General features: G+C 39.6%; 2 protein-coding genes across 4 annotated transcripts in view; one reads left to right on the top strand and one right to left on the bottom strand.

The window, feature by feature from the left end:
* Nucleotides 1-428, bottom strand: part of HSPBAP1 (HSPB1 associated protein 1) — a 54,082-nt gene extending 53,654 nt beyond the window's left edge. The window contains exon 1 of the mRNA XM_082459495.1: nt 329-428. The gene's annotated coding sequence lies outside the window, so the exon portion shown is untranslated. The remainder of the gene's footprint in view (nt 1-328) is intronic.
* Nucleotides 346-24,496, top strand: part of SLC49A4 (solute carrier family 49 member 4) — a 108,800-nt gene continuing 84,649 nt past the window's right edge. For 2 of the 3 annotated variants that reach the window (XM_082459490.1, XM_082459489.1), the window contains exons 1-2: nt 346-821; nt 9,641-9,734. In XM_082459490.1, coding sequence (XP_082315616.1) covers nt 476-821; nt 9,641-9,734 — 440 coding nt within the window. In that variant the 5' untranslated portion in view covers nt 346-475. The remainder of the gene's footprint in view (nt 822-9,640; nt 9,735-24,496) is intronic. The other variant, XM_082459491.1, reaches the window with a different exon arrangement.

Here is a 24,496-nt window from a genome sequence, read left to right as displayed (position 1 = left end):
CCCAACAGAAATGAGAATAAACCCAATATAGAAGCAAGCAATATATGGCTTAAGTGATTGGAGATCTCCGAGTTATTAGGCACAGGACGTAAACTTGGACACTTCCCCCAGCAATCCCGGGTTCCTAGCCCAGCCTCCTGTACTACAGCCCCTCCGGGAGTTTCCTTTTCCTCGGGCTCAGCGGCGCTCCTCTCTGCCTTCCCAATTCCTCCCGGTCCCCGCTCTGGGACACCGGCTCCACTCCCTCTCTCACCGAGGTTTCCTCTCCACCACCCGGCGAGAGGCTAGCCCGGCTCCCGCACCCCAGCCCCCTCCTCGCCAGTCGCACCTGCCCCGCCTCCCGGACCGGGGCCGGCTCGCGCGGCGCAGGCGCAGCAACGCGGCCGCGAGGCCGAGGGCGACCAAAGCAACCTCGGCGTCCACCTTCTCTGACAGTATCCGCGCTGGGCAGCGGCCCCGCGGGCCGCGCGTCGTAATGGGCTCGGGCTGGAGCAGCGAGGAGGAGCGGCAACCGCTGCTGGGACCCGGGCTCGGGCCTGCGCCGGGGGCTGCTTGGAGAAGCAGGGGGGAGGCGGCGGCGGCGGTACTGCCCGCGGCAGCCCCGAGTCCCGGGAGGGTGTACGGGCGCCGCTGGCTGGTGCTGCTGCTCTTTTCGCTGCTGGGGTTCGTGCAGGGCCTGGTCTGGAACACCTGGGGCCCCATCCAGAACTCGGCGCGCCAGGCCTACGGCTTCTCTAGCTGGGACATCGCGCTCCTCGTGCTCTGGGGGCCCATCGGCTTCATGCCCTGCTTCGCGTTCATGTGGCTCCTGGACAAGAGAGGTGAGGGGGTCCCGGGAGCGCCGGCCGGCGATGTCACTCCTGGGAAGCCGCCTGCCTCGGCTTCGTTTTAGGGGTTGTGTGAGGTGACCGAATGTTGCTGGCATCCCATTCCTGACTAGGAACACCCTGTCCCCAAAGCGACAAATGAGGGAAGGCTTCTTTGTAGATACTATGTTTTCATCAAGGCCAATTATGCAACAGCAGGGATTAAGCGATCTCTAAATGTTCAAGTTTTTGCATATTTGGACATCAGAGCATCCCCGTGCACGTGCTATGTGTGTTTTTTACACCTGACAAAAATGACTGATGCTTTGACTTCAAAGGGATTTGGGGATTTTGAGGGTGAAAGGTCAGAAAATAGACTGATGATGCTCAGATACAAGGAAGTAATGAGCTGGCTTTGCATAATAGATGACTCAAGCCCAGGAAGAGATGTTGCGGAACTCGGATCTGACGCTTTGGTTTCTGGAAAATGGTTCTGGAAAATGGTGCACAGCAGCTTTAAAGTGTGTGTATGTGACTAGGTGCAAGGGTCAGTTGAGATTTTTAACTCTCAGATGAAGCTTGCAGATGAATGAAGACTCTCTTTTCATAGAGAATACTCTGGACAGACATCTCACTTTACCACTTGCCAGTATGATTCTGTGAGGAGAAAAAAAGGTCATAGGATTGAATGATTAGGCATTGAATTACACAAGTATGGGTAAATGATTCATGATCAATGTGATGTAGCTGCTAAAAAGTGCAGGACAGTTTTAGGCACAGAAGTGTAGTATCTAAAACAAGAGAAATAGTTTGAAATGCTCTATTCTACTGTTCAATTCTGAGCGTTAATTTTTAGAAGGCCATGGGCAAACTGGAGAGCTTTAAAAGTGTGACAAGAATATAAAGGATGTAAAAATCATAATGTGTCAGATGAAGGGAATTGGGTGTGTCAAGCTTCAAAAAGAAACTTGAGGCAGAATATAAATATGTGAAGACCAAGTAATGAGGAGTTAGACTTAATGTTCATAGTTCTAGAAGGAAGAACTAAACTGAGTGAAGTTACAAAGGGCTGTAACTCAAAGGGATACAGGGAAGAACCTTCTAACAATGAAAGTGTCCAGCCCTGGAAGGTGTGGAACTTCCAGGTAGAGCAAGTACTTAGGCAGAGATATGTGCTAGATGCTGAGGAAGGGTTTCTTGTACTGAATGGAGGTTTTCTTCGTTTGGATTTGTTTGTTTTTAAACTAAATTTAGACTTTATTTGGATTTCACCAGTTTTTCCACTAGTGTCTTTTTTTTTTTTTTTTTCCTGTTCCAAGATTCAGTCGAGGGTCCCAAATTGCATTTAGTTGTTATTTCTTGTTAATCTCCTTCAATCTGTGACAGTTCCTCTGTCATTCCTTACGAGGTTGGATAACTTAAGGGGAAATGCTATTTTATTATTTCTTTTTATTAACTTTTTATCAGGAGCATTTTTCAATATTATTCCCTAAATTCAGCCAGCTTTGTTTTTATGGTAGAAAAATGTTAATTTTATCCTTTTTATTATAATTATATCTACTATCCATGGCCAGATAAATTAGGGACTACCTATTCTCTTTATAAAATAAGTTACTTTAGGAGTTCTTTCAGAGTTTCTATGACTATATGGTGAATTCTATTTTATGTTTTCTGTTGGTTAGAGCAACAAAAAATAAATTTAAAATTCTCTCACTTAGGAAGTGGTTTCCTTTTCAGTAGGAGAAAGCCAGTTTCCTTCCATATGTTGGCTGTCCTGCTGCACATGTCCTATTTGCATACATAGAAGTAAGTTCCTGGTATCCCTGGGTACTAAAGTATCTTTCTCCCTAGAGGATAGGTCTGGTCTTCCTGCTGCCATGGGTCGCACCCAACTTAGTAGAAGACCAGTTATCTTTCTGAAATCGGTTTTGTACCCTCTCAGTCCTTTTCATTTTCCAGCAAGGAGATAAAAGGGGACTACCTAGTGAGATAATAGGAGACCAAAAGTGAGTGTGCCCTAGAAGCTTAGTGAAGAAAACTTCAACAAAGAGATAGCACCTAAATTTGTGCTAAGCTCTAGGGAGATAGCCCTCATGGAGCCTACATTCTAGTGAGGAGATCCAGGCAAAAACAACAATAAAATTAAATATTTAGTGTGTCAGATGGTGATAAATGTTTTAGAGAAAAATGAAGCAAGGCAAGGGAGAAAGGGGATGTGATTGGGTGATATTCTCTCTAGACTGTCAGGGAAGGACTTACTGATAATGTGTGTTTGAGCAGAGACCTGAGGGAAAAAGGAAACCTACCTTGTCAATTCTGGACAGGACTGTTTTGGACAAAGACAAAGGTCTTAAACTTGTTTGGCATATCCGAGAAAGAGCAATGAGGCTTCTGTGGCTGAGTTGAGCCATAAGGGAAACCACAGTAGAAGGTGAGGCCAGAGAGGTGGTGAGAGGCTGAAATCATGCAGGGCCTCCTAGGTCACTGTAAGGACGCTGGCCATGAAGGAGTGAGGAGGGCTCACTCCACTGGAAGGTTTGAGCAGAAGAGTAAAATGATGACTCTGCTATTGTCTTGAGAACAAGAGCCAGAGCAGGGAGACCGGTTGGGAGGCTGTTGGAACAGCTCAGATGGGGCTGATGCTGACTTCCAACTGGGGTGATAGTAGTGAAGGATTTGAGTATTGTTGATGGATAGGCAGAGGTGGAGTGTGAGGAAAGGGGAAGATTTAAGATGTTTCTCAACTTTTTTAGCATTAGTAATTGGGAGAACCAAGCTGCAGTTTACTGAGATGTAGAAGATTGTGGAAGGAGCGTTTGGGGGTAGATGGCATGCAGATCAGGAATTTGAAAAGCCTATTAGATATAGGACAAGCTAAACTGTCAGTTTATTCCCTGAGCAATAAATTTGGGATTTGTCAACCTATAATGGTGTTTAGAGTCTTGGAGCTGAGTGAGATCACCTGTGGAGAGGGATGTTGCTTCAGAAGAAGACTGAGCCCAGGGGCATTCCAACATTCAGAGCTTGGGAAGATAAGGAAGAACCAGTTAGTGAGGACTGAGAGTAGAGCCTTGGGTTTAGCAACATGGAAATCTTTGGTATCGTTTAAAAGAATAGTCTCACTGGAGTGGTGGGGGTGAGTTCAAGAGTGTAGACATTATGTCAAACACACTGTAAAGGGCAGTAGAGAAATGAGGGAGTAGCCAGGGGGAATGTGGCTACTGAGAAAGTATTTTTAAAGATAAGAGAGAAAAAAAAAAGAGAGAAAAGAGAGAAATAAAAACATAAGAGATACTAAAACATATCTCTGGAATGCAGTATTCTAATGGATCCAGTAGAAAGGGAGAAATTGACAATGCTGGAGGGAAGGGGAAGAACTGCTGTAGCCATGTCCTTGACTAAGCAAGATGGGGTGCAGTCCTCCAGAGTACAAGTAGACAGGTTGGCCTTAGAAGTGTTGACAGCTAATTCTTCAGTAGTAACAGAAGAAAAGGTAGAGTGTATAGATAACGGATGCACATGGTGGGTGGTAGGAGCTTGTGGGAGTTATCTTTGTTTACAGTTCTCAGAAAATAGAAAGCAAAATTACCACCTGACAGCGAGGACAGGAGAACAATTCTTGGAAGATTGAGGAGACACGGTAAGTTGTAGTACTATTTCCTAGGAAAGGAGAGAACACACGGACTAGAAAATTGTAGTGGGATTGTCGGGCAGCTCAGAGGGCCTGCTTTAAGTGACTGGGCATTAATTTCAAGTGAGACCAATCAGCATGGCCGTTCGTTTTCCTCCAGCCTGTTCTGTTGGGCAAGCACAGGCATGGGCAGAGTTGGCAGAGAGAGAGATCACCAGAGTTGCGGTTTGCCAGGTGTGTAGGACTAAGAAAGTGCAGGCCAGGAGTAGAGGATTATGTAGAGAGTGATATAACAATGGACCACGGAATCTAAACTGGGTAAAGAAGAAAAGGAAACACCTGAGGTAGATGAGAAAAAGTAGTAGGCTCCAAAATTGTCATTCCCAATGGATGAAGAATTTAGAGTACTAGAAGGAATGAGTGGGAAGGAGAGGAGGTCATGGTTGAAGAATGGGACGCTTGAAATTGGGATTATGTCGTGGATGCAATTACGGTAAAGATAAGGTCAGAGTATAACAAAGAGAGTGGACAACCGAGGTAGGGTAGAGGGCATGATTGTGGAATAAGAAGTCAGGGGACTGAGAGGGCAGGATATTGAAAGGATCGTATCTGGTATTGAAATCACCAGATTCATGAAAGAAGTAGTGTCCTCAGGAGTAATAATGAGCCGAAACAGTTTCAAGCCATGAGGGCGAATGACGTGGAGGCAGGTATGTGGTGGTCTGCAGACAACTGCAGCAGGGAGTGGTGAGTATGACAGTCAGATAGAATTGGATCAAAGGCTGTTCTGGCCATGATGGATTAACAGGAACTGGATTTATCCTTCCATCTTAAACAACTAAAAACAGAAAACAAAATCAAAGTATACGAAACAGTGGTTTTCAGACATTGGACAAAAGGTAGAGCAGGTCAGTGATTCTTACGATTACTTCACACAGAGATCTGTAGTTCAAACAGAGCCCCACAGAGCCCCCCAAGTCGAGGAGACAGTTGAGAAGTCTTAAGAGGCCACCATAGCTAGAATTCTTAGGGTGGAGTACCAGAGAGGAAAAGGGTTCACAGAGAGAGAGTTCTAGATCTGCAGGGAGTTCCTCTTGAGTCTTCAGCTGAGCACTGATTAGCAGTTACACATGAAGAAACTACTTAAGTCTGAGAAAAGGACTGCGAAAAAGGAACAGGCAGAAAAATTCTCAAAGTTCACACAAGGCTGGGAATTGTTCACATTCCCAACAGCCAGAATGGGAAAACCTCATAATACATAGGAGGTTTGGTTGAATACTCAGAAGGGTGTTGCCTCAGCAGTAAAGACAAACAGAGCTCTAAACTAAAGGCTGCTCTGGTTCCACCTAATAAAGCTTAAAAGTACTGCTTGAAAAGATTAAAAATAACTGTATCCCAGAACATTGTTCAAAAATATTTAAAGGAGTTGAAAAAAAAAATCCATCACCCAACAAAATTCAGAATGCCTGACATCTAAATCAGAAATTACCAAGTGTGCAAAGAAGGAGGAAAATACAACACATAAAGAGGAGAAAAAGCAATCAGTAGAACAGACCAAGAAATGCCACAGATGATAGAATTAATAGACAGGGACATCAAAGCAGCTACTGTGAATAAATATGCTACATATATTCAAGAAAACAGAACAAAGCATGTTAAGGAGAGACATGGAAGACATAAAAAGTCCAACATTAAATTTCTGGGGATGAAAATGTAATCTGTGTCTGAGACCAAAAAAATACACTGGACAGGATTTAAGAGCAGATTACACATTGTAGAAGAAAAGATTAGCAAACTTTAAGATGTAGTAATAAATACTATCCAAAGTGGAACACAGAGGAAACAAAATAACAAAAAACCACAGGTATCAGGGAGCAGGACAGTTTTAAGTGGCCTAATATACATATTAGAGTGCCAGATGAGAAGAGATTGGTAAAGGGAGAGGGCATGGATTGAGATAAAATGGGGAGGAAAAATTGAAGAAATAATGGCAGAAAAATTTCCACATTTGATGATATCCACAAACCCAGAAATCTAAGAAATTCAAGAATCCAGTTTGAGGAAACAGCACGAAGAAAAAAACCACACCAAGCAAATCTCAGCGTGCATAACACTACAGCAAGGCACATCGTAATCATAGTGCTTAAACCAGAGGAAATCAAAGCATGGAGAGAAGCCTGGGAGCTTTAGGGGGGAGGGAGTAACAATGACCTGGAAGGGGCTGGGGAAACACTGTCCTCAGGGAAGAGGTTTCAGAGTAGTAAAAAGGTGAAGACAGTGAAGAGCTTGAAAATATAGGGATTCTACTGATCCGCTGATTCTGAGCGCTCCAGGAGTCACAGTGCAAAGATCTGGGGAGCTGAGGTGCTGGCAGAGATGAGGTCGGATTTGGGTATGCATGAAGCCCTGATGGGACGAGGATAACCTGTGAATCTTGGGTCTCTTGTGACCAGTGTAAACAGGAAAAGCAGGCATGATGTGGTTAGTCCTCCTGGTGTCCAAGGCAGATCGGGGTGGCCAGGCCAGGCTATAGCTGTTGGGGGTGGGGCAGGTGGTCTTGCCAGGAGCAAGCAGAGCTTCACTCCAGCTGATGGACGTGTGGGGCCTGGGAAGGGTGGTTTTACCAGATCAAACTCATTTCCGTGCATCTACTACACATGGTTTGTGTGGTGGGGTGTTTTTTTTTGCTTTTGGGTTTTTTTTTTTTTTTTTTGCTTTTGGGTTTTTTTTTTTGCAATCATGCTTTTAGGCACCGATTGTGGAGACTCTCTTCCTGTACCCAATAGGTTCCTGGCATAAGGAGTTATCTCATCCATTGGAAGGGGGCTTCCTGCAGAGTCTGGATGCCATCTTTGAGTAGAATTTATTTTTATTTTCAGTCATGTTTGGTTTTCCGAAATTATTCCCGTACCTTTCATCAGATGGTTTTTGCACTCACATCCTAGGACTGTAATCACTTGGGATCTATTTATATGAAGGTCCTAGATGTCTCATAAGCATATTTTCCTGGGGTCCTCATACCTCTCCTTCCCAAAGTCAGTTGTTATCTTTTTGATTACATGGAACTGCAGAGTCCTGCCTTGTCAAGATTCAAATGAGATCAAGAAAGCATTCTATTCAAACCTGAGCAGCAGCTGAGGTGGATTAAGTAATACTTGGCAACAATTAAAAATAAGCAAGCCACAAGTTGTACCTGCAAGGTTGCTTTATAATAATCAGCTTTTCACAACTTCTTTACTCTTAAAAGTTTATATCAGCTGTTACATTGTCATATGTTTGATAAAAGTCATAATTGAGTAGAAAAGTGTGTTAGCTTTCAGCAGTTGTAATAGGAAACCTAGTTATTTGGACCGTAGGGCCATAAACAATGTCCCACTGCCCACTTGGTGGCTATTTACCTTAATTACAAACCAAATATTAGAAAAAAATAAACATCATGTAGAATGTAAGCCTTATAGTCCCAAATCTATAAAATTTTATCTCATAGGGCACCCAGTATAACCTTATAAGAGCAACGTTTTGCAAGTTTAGGATATTTATGACCATGAATGTTCTTTTTATTAATTACACTCTATTTCCTGTGGCTATAATGTGGTTTTAAAATCTGTGTTCTGTTAGTAGACGCAGTAAATGAGCAGTATGTATGCATTACTTGTTCCTGCGAAGCACAGTTTTCTACCGGATTACTTCTGCCAAATTATATTAATCATATTCAGATCATATAAAGCTCAGTTCATATCACAAATTACCCTCAATGTAGCGTGTGTGTGCCTGATCTGAATCGCAAGTTTATTTTCTTGCTGTGTTTAATCTGCATAATTATAGTTTTGTTGACTTTCAGTTTCCTTCAAGCAGAGAAGCCCTTTGAAAACCAAGCATTTAACCATCTCCCCCTGCCAAAAAAAAGAAAGATCTGGAAAAAAAAAAGAGAAAATTTGCATTAAATAGTTTAAGTCTATTCACTGTGAAATGGTTTCAAGGAGGTGCTGAGTTTGGGAAAAATTGTAAGAAATGTTGCCACCTTTGCCACATACTCAGTGAAAGCCACCTCTGTGACTGCTACAAGCAGTAAGGCAGCATTGATTTAGTAATAGAAAAGTACAGCATTCCAACAGGAGGAAGATGTAGTCCTGTTATATTATTCTGCCATAGATAGACTATTGTGTCTATTTTTGGTTACCTTAGTTTTTTTTCACATTCTATTTTTAATTTTTTTATTTTTTTAACATCTTTATTGGAGTATAATTGCTTTACAATGGTGTGTTAGTTTCTGCTGTATAACAAAGTGAATCAGTTATACATATACATACATCCCCTATCTCCTCCCTCTTGTGTCTCCCTCCCAACTTCCCTATCCCACCCCTCTAGGTGGACACAAAGCACGGAGCTGATCTCCCTGTGCTATGCGGCTGCTTCCCACTAGCTATCTATTTTACATTTGGTTACCTTGTTTTTATATTTTATATTCTCTTTTGCCCTGTTATCCATGTAACCGACCATTGGTGTACATTTTCAAAATAATTGATTGTATTTGGTATACAAAGGGAAAAGCTATCTGATCCGCATTATCTAAAACCCTAAACCATGCTTTTTTTTTTTTAACAGCATCATTCTATAAGTTGAAAGCCATCCAATAAATCAAGAAAAATTAAAAGACTATTATTGTATTAATAATCAGAGGGTTCTAATGGACCATCTCCTAAGACCCTATAACAAACTTGTCCTCATTATAAGATAAAAGAAGTAATTGGCCACTTGTCATTTTTTGAGAAAATTTAAAGCATTCTATCATCTTAAAAAACTTTTTAGGGGCAGTTTAGAATTTTTTTATTAACAGCTTGCATTCGAAAATTAGAAATTTTATATTTGAGATATAAAACTAAAATACCTTGTCTTTTAAAATTATTTTCTATATTTTTTATTGTTATATCTGAACAAAGCATTCTAGCCATTCATTTTAAAAAACCGGAGCTAATAGAACTTTTTCCTCTATCCTCGATGTGATCATTCAAGTTTTCTATTAAAGTTAGAATCATTTCATTTTCAGCATGAGAGTTTTTTTTTCCCCCCATATTGGGAGTTATAGAGAAAAGCTGTATTAGAATATAATACCAGTATGACTGAGTAAAAAATCTTTGTTCTTAACATTGACTTACTTGAAAAGAAAATAGAAAATAATCCAGATATTTTTGTTTCCTTTTAGGTCTTCGGATAACAGTGCTTCTGACATCCTTCCTTATGGTTTTGGGAACTGGTCTAAGATGCATACCTATATCAGACTTAATGCTTAAAAGAAGGTAAATCATATAAATAACTTAAAATTTTTTCTCCACATTTTTCTCTTTTGTTATGAGTATATTATATATGTTTGGTTATAAGCTGTTAGTAAACAGTTCCATTTTTAAGATCAGTAGAGGGTCATATTTATAGTAGCATTTTTTTTCCTGACATGATTAATTCAGTGGGCATTTATTAGTTGTCATGTGGAAGACACTATACTAGTTGTTGTGTAAATAAATAGAGAACAAGTTAATCTTCACGCTATCTGGGAGCTATAACCATGGGAAAATAATAGTATAACATAAGGAAGAATAATGTAGTTAATGCCATAGAAGATTTATAAAATTGCCCCAAAAGACTAAGATAAGTTTTGGCTGAGGATCTCGAAAGGAAGGGCTCATGAAGAAGGTGATAATTAAAGTAAGCATTGAAGGATAAGTAGAATTTTCGTAACTATAGTTAGGGGAATGATATTCCAGCGTAGAGGAACAACAGAAACAAAGGCACTGAGGCAGGTAAGCACAGGCCTCTTCCAGGATGGGTAGGTAGCTTCATTTCTGTACAGCAGCATTTCTGTACCTGGGGTCCATGGATTTATTCTCAGGGGGTGCAGGGTATATGAAGATATAAAAATTTTTGTTTTCCTTTTGGTTATAATATTAAGAGATTTTTTAACCAATAATAATCTGTAATTAAAAGACATTTTTATTAACCAGGATGTCAGTTTCCTAGTGTTTATCAAACTGGGATCCTTGGATTTGACCTTAAGAGCCATTGAGAAAATTTTTCCCCTTAAAAAGGAGCATAAATTACTCAAGTTTGGGAGACGCTGGTGTACTGAATAAGACATAAGAATGGAATATAAAGAGATGAGTTTAGAAAAGGGTATCCTGAATGTGAAGGATATTGACGCCATCCTGTAGAACTGTAGTTTCTCACTGGACAGTTGGGAGCCACTTAGGTTCTTAATCTGAGCAGCAATAAGATCAGACGTATATGAGGTAAACTATTGATTTGAAGTCTGTAGGATTGACTACAGAGGGTTGAGAGTACCAGCAGGAGGCCTGGAAAGATGCAGTGAGAGCCCAAGCTGGAGTCATTGTTTTGTTTTATTTCTTTATTCATTTATTAGTTCATTTATTCAACAAAATTCACTGAGCTCCTCCTGTGTGCCAAGCTCTCTTCTGCACATGGGGAATATAGCAGAAAACACAGTAGAAAAATCTGTACCTCGTGGAGTTTACATTCCAGTTGGGGAGACTGGCAATAAACTAGATAAATAAGTTAAATATATAGTATGTGCTATGGAAAGAAAAATAAAATAGGAAAGAAGGATTTGAAATGTCAGTGGAAGGATGGTGAAATTTCAGAAAGAATGGGCAAAAAAACTCTTACGGGGAAGATACCTTTTGGGGAGAAAGCTTGAAGGAATGAATGGACAATGCATTATGTAGGGGACAAGCATTTCAGGCAGAGAGAAGAGCAAGTATAAAGGGTGGGAAGGAAAGAGCACGCCTGGCAGGGAGGCTGGTAGGGCTGGAGCCGCTGAACCAGAGACTTCATGGGAAGAGTGGTAGGAAATTAGACCAGCACAGTTATGGGTGGTGGCGGGAGTGTGAGACCAGGTCCTTCAAGACCTCGTAAGGACTTCACCTTTTTCTGAGCTAGGAAATCATTAGCAGCTTTGAGCTGAGGAGAACCATGGTCACAGGCTGCTTTATTGAGAATAGACTGATGTTGAAGGTCTAGGGCAAGAGTGAGGAGACCAGGTAGGGAACCAGTAAAATAAACCAGGTGAGAGATGATGGCGGCTTGAGCCATAGTGATGGAAGTGGTGGTGGTGAGAAGTGGTCAAATTCTGATTATATTTTGAAGGATTTGCCAGTGGATTGAATAAAGGGAATAAGAGAAAGTGAGGAGTCCAGAATGACTCCGTTGCCCTGGGAAGTTGTAGGAATGGAAAGGATAGCACAGATGCGAGAGAGAACATGAGAGAAAGATATCAGAGGTGATAGGATTGAGGTTGCACTCTGGAGACTCTGAAATTGTTGATTCCATTAACAGAGACATGGGGCACAGGAGGAGGAGGAGGAAGGAATGGATTTTAGGTATAAGATGTTGACTTTCATTTGGAACAGAATTTTTCACTTCAAACTAAATGCTGTTCCTTTTCAAATTTTCAAAATACGTTATCTTTCCAGAAAATTTTGAGTACATGTGTTTCATATTTTAAAAGGCAGATAGCAAAATCATTTGGGTTCCTGTGGAACATTGGTCTTCATTTCCTATCCTTCTGAGTGAGGTTTTAACAGATGAGTTTCATCGTGTTTGAGATGTTCGTAATTTTTCAAATATCCAGTTTTTTTTAAGCATCTACAGTCTTTGAGTACAGATTTCAGTGTAAGCTTAAATTCAACAATGCATTCTTTAAAAATGCCTACTGGTATTTTTGTTAGCTTTTCTTCTGTTTGGGCCATCCATTCTATTGCTTCTCTCTAATCTTATATCCCTTCATATCCTTTTCAGATATAAAATTATAGGAATAATAAAGAGTTGACTCTGTTGGTAGAGAAAATGGTATGAAAAATAGAGCTCATAAAGAAATGTAAACAAAGATAGGAAAGGAAAGAAAAGAAAGAGAAATAAAGAGTTACGAGAGATTGAACCTTTCATAAAAAGAAAGTAAAAGTTGAATTTTCCATCTTTGTCTGTTCACCTATAAGGAATGTTAGGATATTATCCCCTTGAAACGAGACTTCACTTTATGTCCATACATTATTTCTTTAGAGCAGTATTATTAACAATGCATATGCAGCTATTAAAATGAAAATGCTGCAATTAGAATGCGTATTTTGACTAGTAGGTTCAATAGATCACCACTTTTAAGCTTCAGTCTCCATCTGACACTGAAGAGGAAGGGATAGAGACCTTTAATATGCATTTGGCTAGCACTGAGACAAGTATTTAGCGATCTTTTTCTGTGCCCTGTTCCACTTGGAGCTTTTTGAGCTTCTGACCCAGCCTTCTGAACAGTGTCCCTGCACCCTTTACTTCCTGTATTTTATCTTCTATGAGTCTTAAGACATGAGAGTAGCAGCTTTCTGACAAGCCCTTTCCTCAATACAATTATTATTACCACCTTCCTAACGGTGGTCTACCTCTTCATAGTATCAATATTTCTTTCACCTGCAGAGTACCAATGAAAATTCAAGAAAAATTATTTTGCCACTTTTATTTTTTTTTTTTTTCAGCTGAACAGGAGATGTTTATGTGTGTGTTTAGCTACTTTCAAGCAGACAAACATTTCTAATATCAGCTAATCATTCATGAGATAAAGAATGCTGAGCTGGATACACCTGGCACTAATATAATGTCAGTGATATCTCATTTGAAAAAAAAAAAAAAAGAGAGGGTGGGGAATTTCTTAGCCTGCACTGTTTTCCCAGAGCAGAGGCTCAGATCAATTGCCACTTTTATTAACATCACAAATAAATAAAGAACTTAGAATAATGAACTATAAAGCATGTTTTCTATGATTGGGAAGCAAATCATACCAAAAAAATTGCAGGTGGCATTGCTCTATAGCACCAGATGGCATTACTTTATAGTGTGAAATACAATATAGCATGCCCAGTAAACAATTTACAAACTTCTAGAAGGTGAACTTATAGTAGGTCATATCTGCTTTTAATCATAGGGTGTATCCAGTGATTCTCATAACATATTATCTTTCAATTCAGTGTAATTTTCATTAATATTAACAATAGATTACTAACATGTATTAGATAGTTAAATAGTATGGTTCTAGTAAACACAGATTTTCTAGAAATACACTCCATTGTGAAATGCTTTGTAGCTGGCAATATTACATTTAAAATGACCATACCAGAAAAGACGAATTGTTTAGTAAATGGTTTTATGATAACTGCTCAGCTATCTGAAAAAAAAAATGAAGAGCCCTAAATCTCTGCCTTACCACTTAAGTAAATTCCAATTGGATCAAGCATTTAAATATAAAAAATGAACCATAGAAGTATTAGAAAATGAGACTGGTTTTTAATAATCTTAAAATGGGGAAGACCTTCCAACTAAGACACAAATCCCAGAAGCCATAGAAAAGCTTAATACTTTTACTACATAAAAATTTAGAATATCTGCATGATTAAATACACTATAAAACAAAGTCAAAAGACAAGTTAAAAACTGTGAAATGTTTGCAACAATAAGACAAATGGATAATTTCCTTAGTTGAAAAGAACTCTGTCAAATCAATAAGAAAAATAGCAAGTCAGTAGGAAAATGGGTAATAGATATGAGCAAGTAATTACAGAAATTGAAATACAGATCTTAAGATGCTCAACAACTTCATCATAATTAAAGAAATGAGGGCTTCCCTGGTGGCGCAGTGGTTAAGAATCCATCTGCCAATGCAGAGGACACGGGTTCGAGCCCTGGTCCAGGAAGATCCCACATGCCACCGAGCAACTAAGCCCATGCGCCACAACTACTGAGCCTGCGCTCTAGAGCCTACATTCTAGAGCCCACGAGCCGCAACTACTGAAGCCCGCGCATCTAGAGCCGGTGCTCTGCAACAAGAGAAACCACCGCAGCGAGAAGCCTGTGCACCGCAACTAGAGAAAAGCTTGCGCACAGCAACGAAGACCCAACGCAGCCCAAAATAAATTAATTAATTAATTTAAAAAAAAAAGAGGCAAACCATTTAAACAAATAATTAAAGAAATGAAAATTAAAAGAGCAATTATATGTCTGTTTATTGGCAAAGATGAAAAAGTATGATAGTGTGCTGTGTTGCCCAGGGTATAGGGAAAAATAGGAGTTGCTGATGTGCAAGCAATTTGGGGCATCCTATTTAGAGGGCATTTTTGCAGTATTTATCAAATTCAAAATGCACATGTCCTTTAACCCAATACTTGTCCTTCTAGAAAATTAGCCCACATATAAAGCTCTACCAGTTTGTAAGGAAAATCACATTTGTGTGGCTTTGCCTGTAATAGCAAAAGGCTGGATGCAACCCAAATGTCTTCCACAAAGGACTAGTCATGGTGAAGTATATAGTGGAATAGTATGTAGCCGTGAAAAGGAGGTGAAAGTTCTGTAAGTGCTGATTTGGAAATATCTCCAAGATATATCATTGAGTTTTATAAAAGACAAAGTTTTTAATGTTATGTTTAATATATTCCTACTTAGAAAAAAGTGGGAGGGATGTATTTGGTAAGGACTGTTTCTGAAAGAAACCATTACCATTGGTTGTTTCTGAGGAGGAAGCCTGGGAACCTGGAAGTCTGGGGTGGAAAGGAGATTTACTTTTTGTTTTATACTCTTTTCTCTGCTTGAGAATATTTTTACCATGTGAATATATCACCTTTTGGACTGAAAACACTAGTTAAGAGAAACTAAAGTGAACACATCAGATCTTCAATAATGAGAATAAGAGAAGGAAAGGCAAGGAAGGGTTATATGTAAATTTCCCCAGTATAGAAATATAAACCCTTTGGTATAAAAATGAACAATTGTTAGATTTAAGAACGAAGACTCTTCTCTGTAAAATACATAGGATTCTGATCAGTGTGTTCTAAAAGTATGGTCCACAGACAAGCTGCTTATTAAAAATACAGATCCCTGGGCCCCACCCCAGTCCTACTCATTTAGTCTTAACAAGCTCCTTTAGTTAATTTTATACTCATTTTAAGTTTGACAACCTGACTGCCCTAGGTACGTAGCATCCTCACTTTAAATAGTAACTGCATTGTGCTTGCCCATCCTACAGTATAATCACATAATATTTTTTATGTCTTATTTTAAAGCAGATTAAGATTTATCTTCTATTTAATAGTTTTATTTGCAATTTGACTCTTAAAACTCCAGAGGTCAGATTTCATGAATATATTTCTCCATGATGGTCAGATGGGATTCAGATAAGAAAGATTGGTAGGAAGTTAACTCCTCATAATAAGCATTTAACAGGGGAAAAAGCCAATAGAAGATATGTAAAGTGATCTTTAGATTTTTGGAAGATACTTTTGTTCCCCTTTGGTTGTCTTTGGAATGTGATTATTTCTGAGACATTTCTTCTAAGGACTTATAAGATCATATGTGAATTTTTAAATTTACTTTTTTTGTTGTTAAATATAGTATACATATAGAAGAGTACATAAAACATTTATGTACAGTTTAGTGAAATAATCATGAAAAAGACAGCTATGTACCCATCACCCAGGTTAGAAATCCAGAAATCCCCTGAGACCCCCTCCCTGATTTATAACCCTGTCTCTCCTTACTGTACATAATCATAATCACAAATGTTGATAGGATTTTCAGAGTAAACTGAGTTGAAAGTTATGGAGAATATATTCAAAGTCTGTTGCAAATGTCTGTTTATTCTTCTGAATAAAGATTTGCCATAGATTTTTTTTTCCTATTAATACGGAAAGGCACAAACAAGTAAAAGATTATTTTATCTGCAACAGAATGATTACAGGAACAAAATAGGCCAGAAGTAGGCATTGGTAATAATTTAACATATAATAATAAGCACATAAATCAGTAGGGTTACTAAATAAAGCATATTTTATTAAATAGATTTATCTATTATGTGTTTGGGCAAATTGGTTACGTATTAGAAAAAGAAATGTGGATACTTAACCGTACAGCGTGCATTAAAATATATTCCTGATGGATTGATGAGCTTCATATTTAAAATGAAACAGTGTAAGGGAAAATTAATCTTATCCCTAAAGAGATTGCTTTTCCAAGTATAAAAACAGTGAAAGAAATCATAAGGGAAGGATTTGTAGATTTGACTACATAAACATTTGAACCCTCATGCTTCCAAAAAAAATCATAAAATTAAAATACAAAGTAGGTAAAATATGTGTTGCAAATATGATATCCAACTTATAAAATAATATAAAAATATAAGCACTTTTGAAAAGAGAATGGGAAAATGAACATAATAGACATTCTTAACAAATGTTGGTTTGCAGATTTCAGATTTCATTATTTAAATTCATAACTCGGCAGTCAACATTTATTGACAGTCTGTGTATTTGTAAAGCATAGGCTAAGCTGTGTAAAGAGATAAAAAATACACAAGCTCAATAAATAGACGTTTATTTTTCTCCCAAGAAACAGTCTAAAAGATAGTGGACTGCTCCCGGCATGTAGGCAGCTCTGTTCCAGGGACCTTTTCTGTTGTTCTAACATCCCCTGGGGTGATATCCTTGTCCAGGTGGTCAAAGCTGGCTCATCATCAGTGCTTTCATTCTAGCCCACAGGAAGGGGAAATAGGACATCCAGGGCAAGTGACTACCTCTTTAGGTGATGACTAGGAAGCTGTATGTATCAATTCTACTCACATCCCATTGGTACAGACTTAGTACATGGCCACACTTATCTGCAAGAGGAGCTGGAAATGTAGCTCAGCAGCCATGTGCCCAGTTAAAATGCAAGGATGCTTAAAAAAAAAAAAAAAAGATATAGCTATCACAGCATAAACAGAAGTAATGGTACAAGGCACTAAATTAAGCAGTACTCCTCGGGGTAGGAAATCTCAGCTAGAAACAAGTACTTCCTGTTAGGAAGATTGTGGAAGTCTCATTTTTGCCATGGAATGTCATGTTTGATTTCTTTTTGTAGAAGTGGGAGGATTTGTTCTCTGTCCCAGGTAACAAAGTTGGTTTGAAAATAAATTTAAGAAATAACAACAAAAAATGCATGGATGCTATAGCAAAAGAAAGGGAGAATGGGTGTAAGGAGACAGTTAGTAGTCTCTGCTATCAAATGTCTCCGTGTATCCATGTACCCCCTCTTCCCATGCAGAGAACATACTCATGTTTCCTCAAAGGAGAAGACCCACAGTCCTGTCCAGTTATTGCGTCCAACTCAAAATCCAGAGTCTCTGGCTTCTATCAGGTCTTTGTGGTTCTCTGGGAGTAACCCCTTTGATTGTTCTTTGTAATTTTGGCTTTGTCCTTGGGAAGGCTCTTTTTTGGTCCATTCTTCTTAGTGAATACACCTGAAGTTGGAGGCTATGCCATTCTTAGGGGCTACACAGCTGTTGTGTTTCACTTTCTGCCTGATACTGATTTGGGGACCTCAGGATTACTTTAGGAATCAAGCAATCTTAAAGCTTCATAGAACCGTTTTGCGGTGTCTTTGGTGATACACTTCCCTCAAACATTTAGTAGGCTTCTCTATTTACATCCAGTGGGTTTATGTAAATGTAGCCACATCCAAAGATTTTTACTTATGGCTGTGTTTCTTACACCTGCTGAATCTCCTTTCCTTTACTCCTTCTCTGCTCAGCTCATCCCTTTTCCCTCAATTTCGTGGTGGCTACCGGGATGCCATCTGAAAAAAGGCCTGGGTAGGAAAATAACACCTTTAATTTGATCTTTGCTGCTAGACAGGCTCTGAAGGACGTTATTTCCTGCTATTTTAGGATACAGAAGCAACCTGAGGCTTCAAATTCCTGGATTCTCATTAAATTTGGATAGTAGGCCTTGGGCAGAGAGAAACTCTCTTAGCAGAGATCTTGTCCCTTCCATCTGTGCTTGCAAACCAGCTACCACTTGCCTGGCTCCACCTCTCTTGTAGTGCCATCCTAAGAGCAGCAAGGGGCAGGAAACAGAGTAGTGTTCTGATTTTTTTCCAGCCAGTTCCAGGTAATCACAAGCAGTGGTTTTGCTGCATCTCACAAGTCACCTGCCTTTTCAGCCTGCAGCCCAGCCACTAAGTCAGTGCCAAATATGTTATGCCTTTCTGAATGCAGAATCCTAATTCTGGAGCTAATTTCTCAATCAGGGAACAGTTAAGCTGTTATAGTGAGGAGTCTCAAAATATAATGGCTGAAACAAGATAGTATTTCTTTCTTATGTGATAGTGCAGAGTTGGCAGGTGGGCCAGGGCCTAGGCAGCTCTTTTCTACAAAGGAACCTAAGTTCCCTCTATCTTGTTGCTTCCCTAGGGAGATGCCTTGGCAGGACAGTCCAGAGTGGATTTATCCGCCCTGTAGTCACATTTCATCCCACAGGAAGAGGGAGAGGGAGAGGGAGACCAGGGAGAGCATTTTATGCTCAAGGAGGTGACCTTGAAATCCTCCCACTCTCATCACATTGGCCCAAACTTGGTAACAAGGCCCCACCTCACTGCAGGGGGAGCTTGGAAATGCAGACTGTAGCTCACCCCAGCACAGACTTGGGGTGCTCTGTAATTAAAAGGAAAATAGAGAGAATGGACACTGGGGGATAGTTTATTGTCTCTACCACAGGCAAACTGGCTATTTAGGAGGAAAAGATCAGTTTAGATCCTCGTTTTATACCATGCATCAAAATAAATTCAGATGAATTAAATGGTTAAATATTTAGTTGGAAAACAATATATAGGAATATTTATCTGATCTCTACATAGGAATTTTTTTCTAAAGCATGAAAAACAGGAAAATTATAAAGAGAAAAATTGATCTGACCACTTCCAAACTGTTGAGTGTACGAATTGTTAAGCTTAAAACACAATTGACCAACAGGAGAAAATATTTATCAAAATAAGGGCAAGAACAGGTAAATAATACAAATAAATATATTAAGCACTCATTCAAAATAAGAAAAATTGTAATATACCAATGGGAAAAAAGACCAGTAGTCAAAAAAAGAAATGCAAATTAAAACAAGGAGATGCCTTTTGGCCTTACCAAGTGTGACAGACAGAATAACACCCTCATCCCCCAAAGATGTCCATGTTCTAATATCCGGAACCCGTGAATGTGTTCTGTTACATGGCAAAGGAGAACTACGATTGTAGGTGGAATTAAGTTTGCGAATCATCTGACCCTAAAATAGGGAGATTAGCCTGGGTTATCCAGGTGGGCCCAATGTAATCACAAAAGTCCTAAAAGGAGACATAGACAAGGAAGTCAGAGAGATGCAGTGTGAGAAGGACTCAAACCACTGTTGCTGGCTTTGAAGACAGAAGAGGGGGGCCAGGAGCCAAGGAATGCAGGTGGCTGCTAGAAGCTGGGAAAGACGAGGAAGCATATCCTTCTCTAGAGCCTCCAGACAGGAACATAGCCGTGCCACGCCTTGATTTTAGCTCAGTGAGACCCATGTTGGACTTCTGATCTACAGAAATGTAAGAGAATAAATGAGTGTTGTCTTAAAGCCACTAAGTTTGTGGTAATTTGTTATAACAGCAATAGAAAACAAACACACCAACTTTGTGTGTAGGTGTGTAATTTTTATTTTTCTATTAAAAATTTTTTTTAAATTTTTTTCTTTATTTTTAGGTGAGTATTTTTTAAATAGTGGTATTCAATGCTGGTGAGGCAGGCACTGTTGACCACTACTGATGGGACTGTAAATTGCTACAGGCTCTTCTGAAATACAACTTTGGAGCATATTTCATAAGGTCTAAAATGTTCATACCCTTTGACTTATTGACCCTAAGGAAATAATTTGGAAATGGCAAATATTTTCATACAAAGGTTATCACAACACCATTATTAATATTAACAAGTAACAAACATTAGGAAAATGTTAAATGAGTTTTTGTGCATCTGTATAATAGACTATCAGTGGAGCCATTAACAATTATGATATAAAGAATGAAATGAGAAATGCTTATTATAGACTATAAAGTTAAAATGATTTAGTGCATAAAACTGTATATTCAATTTGGTATCTATGATTACCTGTGCCTGTCTTGATTGAGAGATGCACTGAAAAAAAAAACTGAAAGAAAAAAAGACTGAAAAATCAAAATATTAGGAATGGTTATATGAGTTACTGAATCATTGAATTTATGGATTTTTTTCTTCTCTATGCACTTCTTTTCTACTGCAAGTATATATATAAAATACTTTTAAACTAAGAGGACAAAATAAAAGTTATGAGACAAGAAAAACATTATGAGACAAAATGGGGAGAGGTAGGTCTCTCTCAGACCAGGACTAAGTCCATTTTTCTCCCGTGCTTTGCTGGGAGATTATCGTATTTGGCCTTAATAAAAATCCTGTGAGATAAAGTACCTTTGGGGAAATTGAAATGAAAGAGAATAAGCGGTTCACCAAAGATTATACAGTTAATAAATTTAGATAAGTCTAGAAGCTGAGTCTTTTGATATCTAACCCAATATTCTTTTCACTGTGTTTTTTAATGAGCTTTCTGTAACTGTATTTGATATGTTATTATTATAAGCTTCTTTAGGCCAAGACTATAGTTCTTATCTTTATACTCCCTTTAGTGTCTGCTGCAGGTGCCTTGACCATAGTAGATATGCAGTAGATATTTTTAATTGGATCATAATTGGCCAAAATTATTAAAGGGTACAAAAGGGAAATAGATTTTCATAAAAGAAAACTGAGGCTATGGTAAAAATCTTTAGAAAGCTCATTCCTTTTCACCATTTTACTCTATTTCTCCCTTCCTAACTTCCTTTTTCCTGTAATTAATTCATAGCATCTCTGACCCTTTTTATTGCCTTCTTGGGCTAAGTAAAGGAAAACTACTTCTAGCACTTTAGACCATTTTCAATATCCAGGAAATCCTGTCACACCTGAGTTTATTCCCATGCAGGATGATTAGGAATGGGGAATTGGGAGAAAGCTTGTGAACCACTGGCATATTGAGTGTTAGAGATAAGTATTCTTATGGATTCTAAATCATTTCACATTAAAAATACATAGAATTTAAGTTAAGAATGCTGGATTTACACTGAGGAAATACCTGCTCAGTTTCTAAAAAGCCAGCTCTCTAATGTTATCCCCAGTGCTAGTCATAATAAAGGTTTATAAAGTACATCTCTGCATAGAATAAAAATATGCCAGCTACTGCATGCCTTTGGATGTGAGAACCTTGGGTTATCTTAGTAATCAATGATCTTTATCATTAATGTTAGTTACAGAGAACCTTCAGAATGGAGGCCATGTGGAAGAGTAGAAAGATTTGTGGACTGATGTAGAGAACAAATGTATGGACACCAAGGGAGGAAAGTGGGGAGCGGGGGTGGTGGTGGGATGAATTGGGAGATTGGGATTGACATATATACACTAATATGTATAAAATAGATAGCTAGGGCTTCCCTGGTGGTGCAGTGGTTAAGAATCTGCCTGCCAGTGCAGGGGACACGGATTCGAGCCCTGGTCCGGGAAGATCCCACATGCCGCTGAGAAACTAAGCCCGTGCACCACAACTACTGAAGCCTGCCTGCCTACAGCACATGCACCGCCACAAAGAGTAGCCCCCGCTCACCATAACTAGAGAAAGCCCGCGCGCAGCAACAAAGACCCAATGCAGCCATAAATAAATAAATAAATAAATAAATAAATAAATAAATAAATAAATAAAAAGAACCTGCTGTATTAAAAAAAATTAAATTAAAAAAAAAAGATTTGTGGACTGGTGAAATCAGATTTAATTTTGATTTCTAGTCCTGGCTTAGCCATTAGCTAGTTATATGACTTTGGAACTCCTCCCACGAATACTTTTTGAAGAAAAGAAAGTTATAAGTAAGTTATAAAATAAGTGTGATTTTAAATGTCTTATTAGCTTTTCTGGAACTCAGTTTTTCTGTAAAATCAAGAGGGTGGGTTATCTAGCTGAGGTTTGAAGTCTCTTCCAACTATAAAAATTCAAATTCTAAAACATCGTATTTTTCTAAGTAGAAAATAATTTAAGAATCATGCGTATTTGTTCCAGAATGTCAGGAAGCAAAAGGTTGGGATACCAGAATATCATTAAATACAAGCTAAAATGTCAAGTACAAGAGAACACATGAACTTAACAGGTCTTCAGTTTGAACTTTAGCTATTGGCATTTGTTTGAAAAGCTATAGTATACTGAATAATAAGAAAAGGAATGCAGCTGTGCAGAAATGCCACACTACGTGCCCCTGAGCCTTGGCCTCTCCATGGGCAGGGGCAGCAGTTGAGGGCTGAGGTGCCCAGGGCCGGGGCAGACGTGGCCAGGCCATGCTAGGTGTCCTCATGCCTGCCGTGGGCCAGCCAGCCTCAGCAGTACCGACACTGGTGGGCCGCTCCCACTTCCTAGTCTCTACCATCTGGTTCTGCTGATGCTGGAGAAACTCCCAAAGCTCTGATCTAATCTTTTCAGCCCACAAGGGAAATTCCCCTATTTTCCACCTGGCCTGTGGGGACCGTGTAAACTAGGCCTCAGAAGTAGGCAGAAGCTACGTAAGGAGAAAAAAAAGGGACAAAGAAAAAAGACCCAAGGGAGAAGGGAAGAAAAGGAAGTTGGGTGGGGGGGGGGGAGACAAGGAGAGGGAGTCAATTAAGGGACCAGTGAGAGGAGACTGGGATGAAGGAGAGCAGCACCCCTGTGCCTTGGCACGTCTGTCAGGGCTTGACCTGCAAAGGTCAGGACACCTGCAGTCTCCTAACTGTGAATATACGAGTATACCCATCTTCATCAGGCATGAAGTTTCAGGCAAGGAAGCAAGAGTTAGACCCCTTGAATTAACTAGTCAGCTTCCAGAGAGCTCCCTTTCTGCTACAGAGCTTATTGCCCAGGAGACGAAACTACGTCCTCATGCTGCTAACTTCTGCCTGCCCTCCCCAGGTGCACTGTGTTCGAGACAGTGCTAAGGCCTTGGCCTCGCTCTAACCACTCTCATTTTCTTTTTCTAAAAGTTTTGTTTCCCAAATATTAATCACCTTGTTTTTTGTATTGCTGAATATAAGCTTTTTAAAATTTACAAGTGGAACTGATGTGATGTACGTGGTGGAACCTTGTGAGGTTTGTACAGCACAGGTTAGTTGTGTACTTCGGTGACCCCACGTCCCTGTACTTAGATCCTGGAGAGCATCCACACTGCCTTCGCACCCTGGGAGGCACTCTGGGGAGATTAGAAACTGTGGTCCTTACCCACAAGGAACTTAACTGCTGCTTGCAAAACAAAACTGAAACATGGGGGCTTCCTGGTGGCACAGTGGTTGAGAATCTGCCTGCCAATGCAGGGGACACGGGTTCGAGCCCTGGTCTGGGAAGATCCCACATGCCGCGGAGCAGCTGGGCCCGTGAGCCACAATTACTGAGCCTGCGCGTCTGGAGCCTGTGCTCCGCAGCAAGAGAGGCCACGATAGTGAGAGGCCCGCGCACCATGATGAAGAGTGGCCCCCGCTTGCTACAACTAGAGAAAGCCCTCGCACAGAAACGAAGACCCAACACAGCCATAAATAAATAAATAAAAATTAAAAAAAAAACAAAAACTGAAGCATGTAATCATGACACAGAAAAATTAACATTAAGTTATGTGATCTACTTCCCTTAACGGAAGGTTGTGAATCACACCTCTTTTGTTGTTCTGTGTTGTTTTTAACAGTCAGCCCAGATCAATCGGTATGAGTTTCTGAAAGCCAGCTTCTTTCAGGAGTGCTTCGAAAGCATTAGGACAATCACAACAAGTTGCATTTATCTTTCAGCATGTGAAGGCAGAGAGACTTTTCAGTTCAGGCTGTTCATTTAAGCTGGGTGTTTTTCCTTTTCATACTGTCAAGTTCATATACCTAATTTTTGTTCTGGCATCTGTTTTTAACAATTAGAATGAATAGTCTAATTGTAAATTTCCATTTCCTCACGTATCCGACTTCCATCCTCAACAGTCTCCTGAAACTGCTTCTGCTCAGGTCATGCAAGACCTCCTTGTTGCCGAATCCAGTGGTTACATCTCAGTTAAACCCTCTTTCTGTTTGATCTGAAATTATTGGTACCTCACTTTCATCTTCTCTAAACCCTTCTCTCCTTAGTTA

Source organism: Balaenoptera physalus (genome assembly GCF_965194825.1).
Source record: "Balaenoptera physalus genome assembly, chromosome: 4".
In the NCBI taxonomy this organism is placed as follows: Eukaryota; Metazoa; Chordata; class Mammalia; order Artiodactyla; family Balaenopteridae; genus Balaenoptera; species Balaenoptera physalus.
Note: the sequence above shows the minus strand (reverse complement) of the source record. Positions and strands in the feature narration are given on the sequence as shown.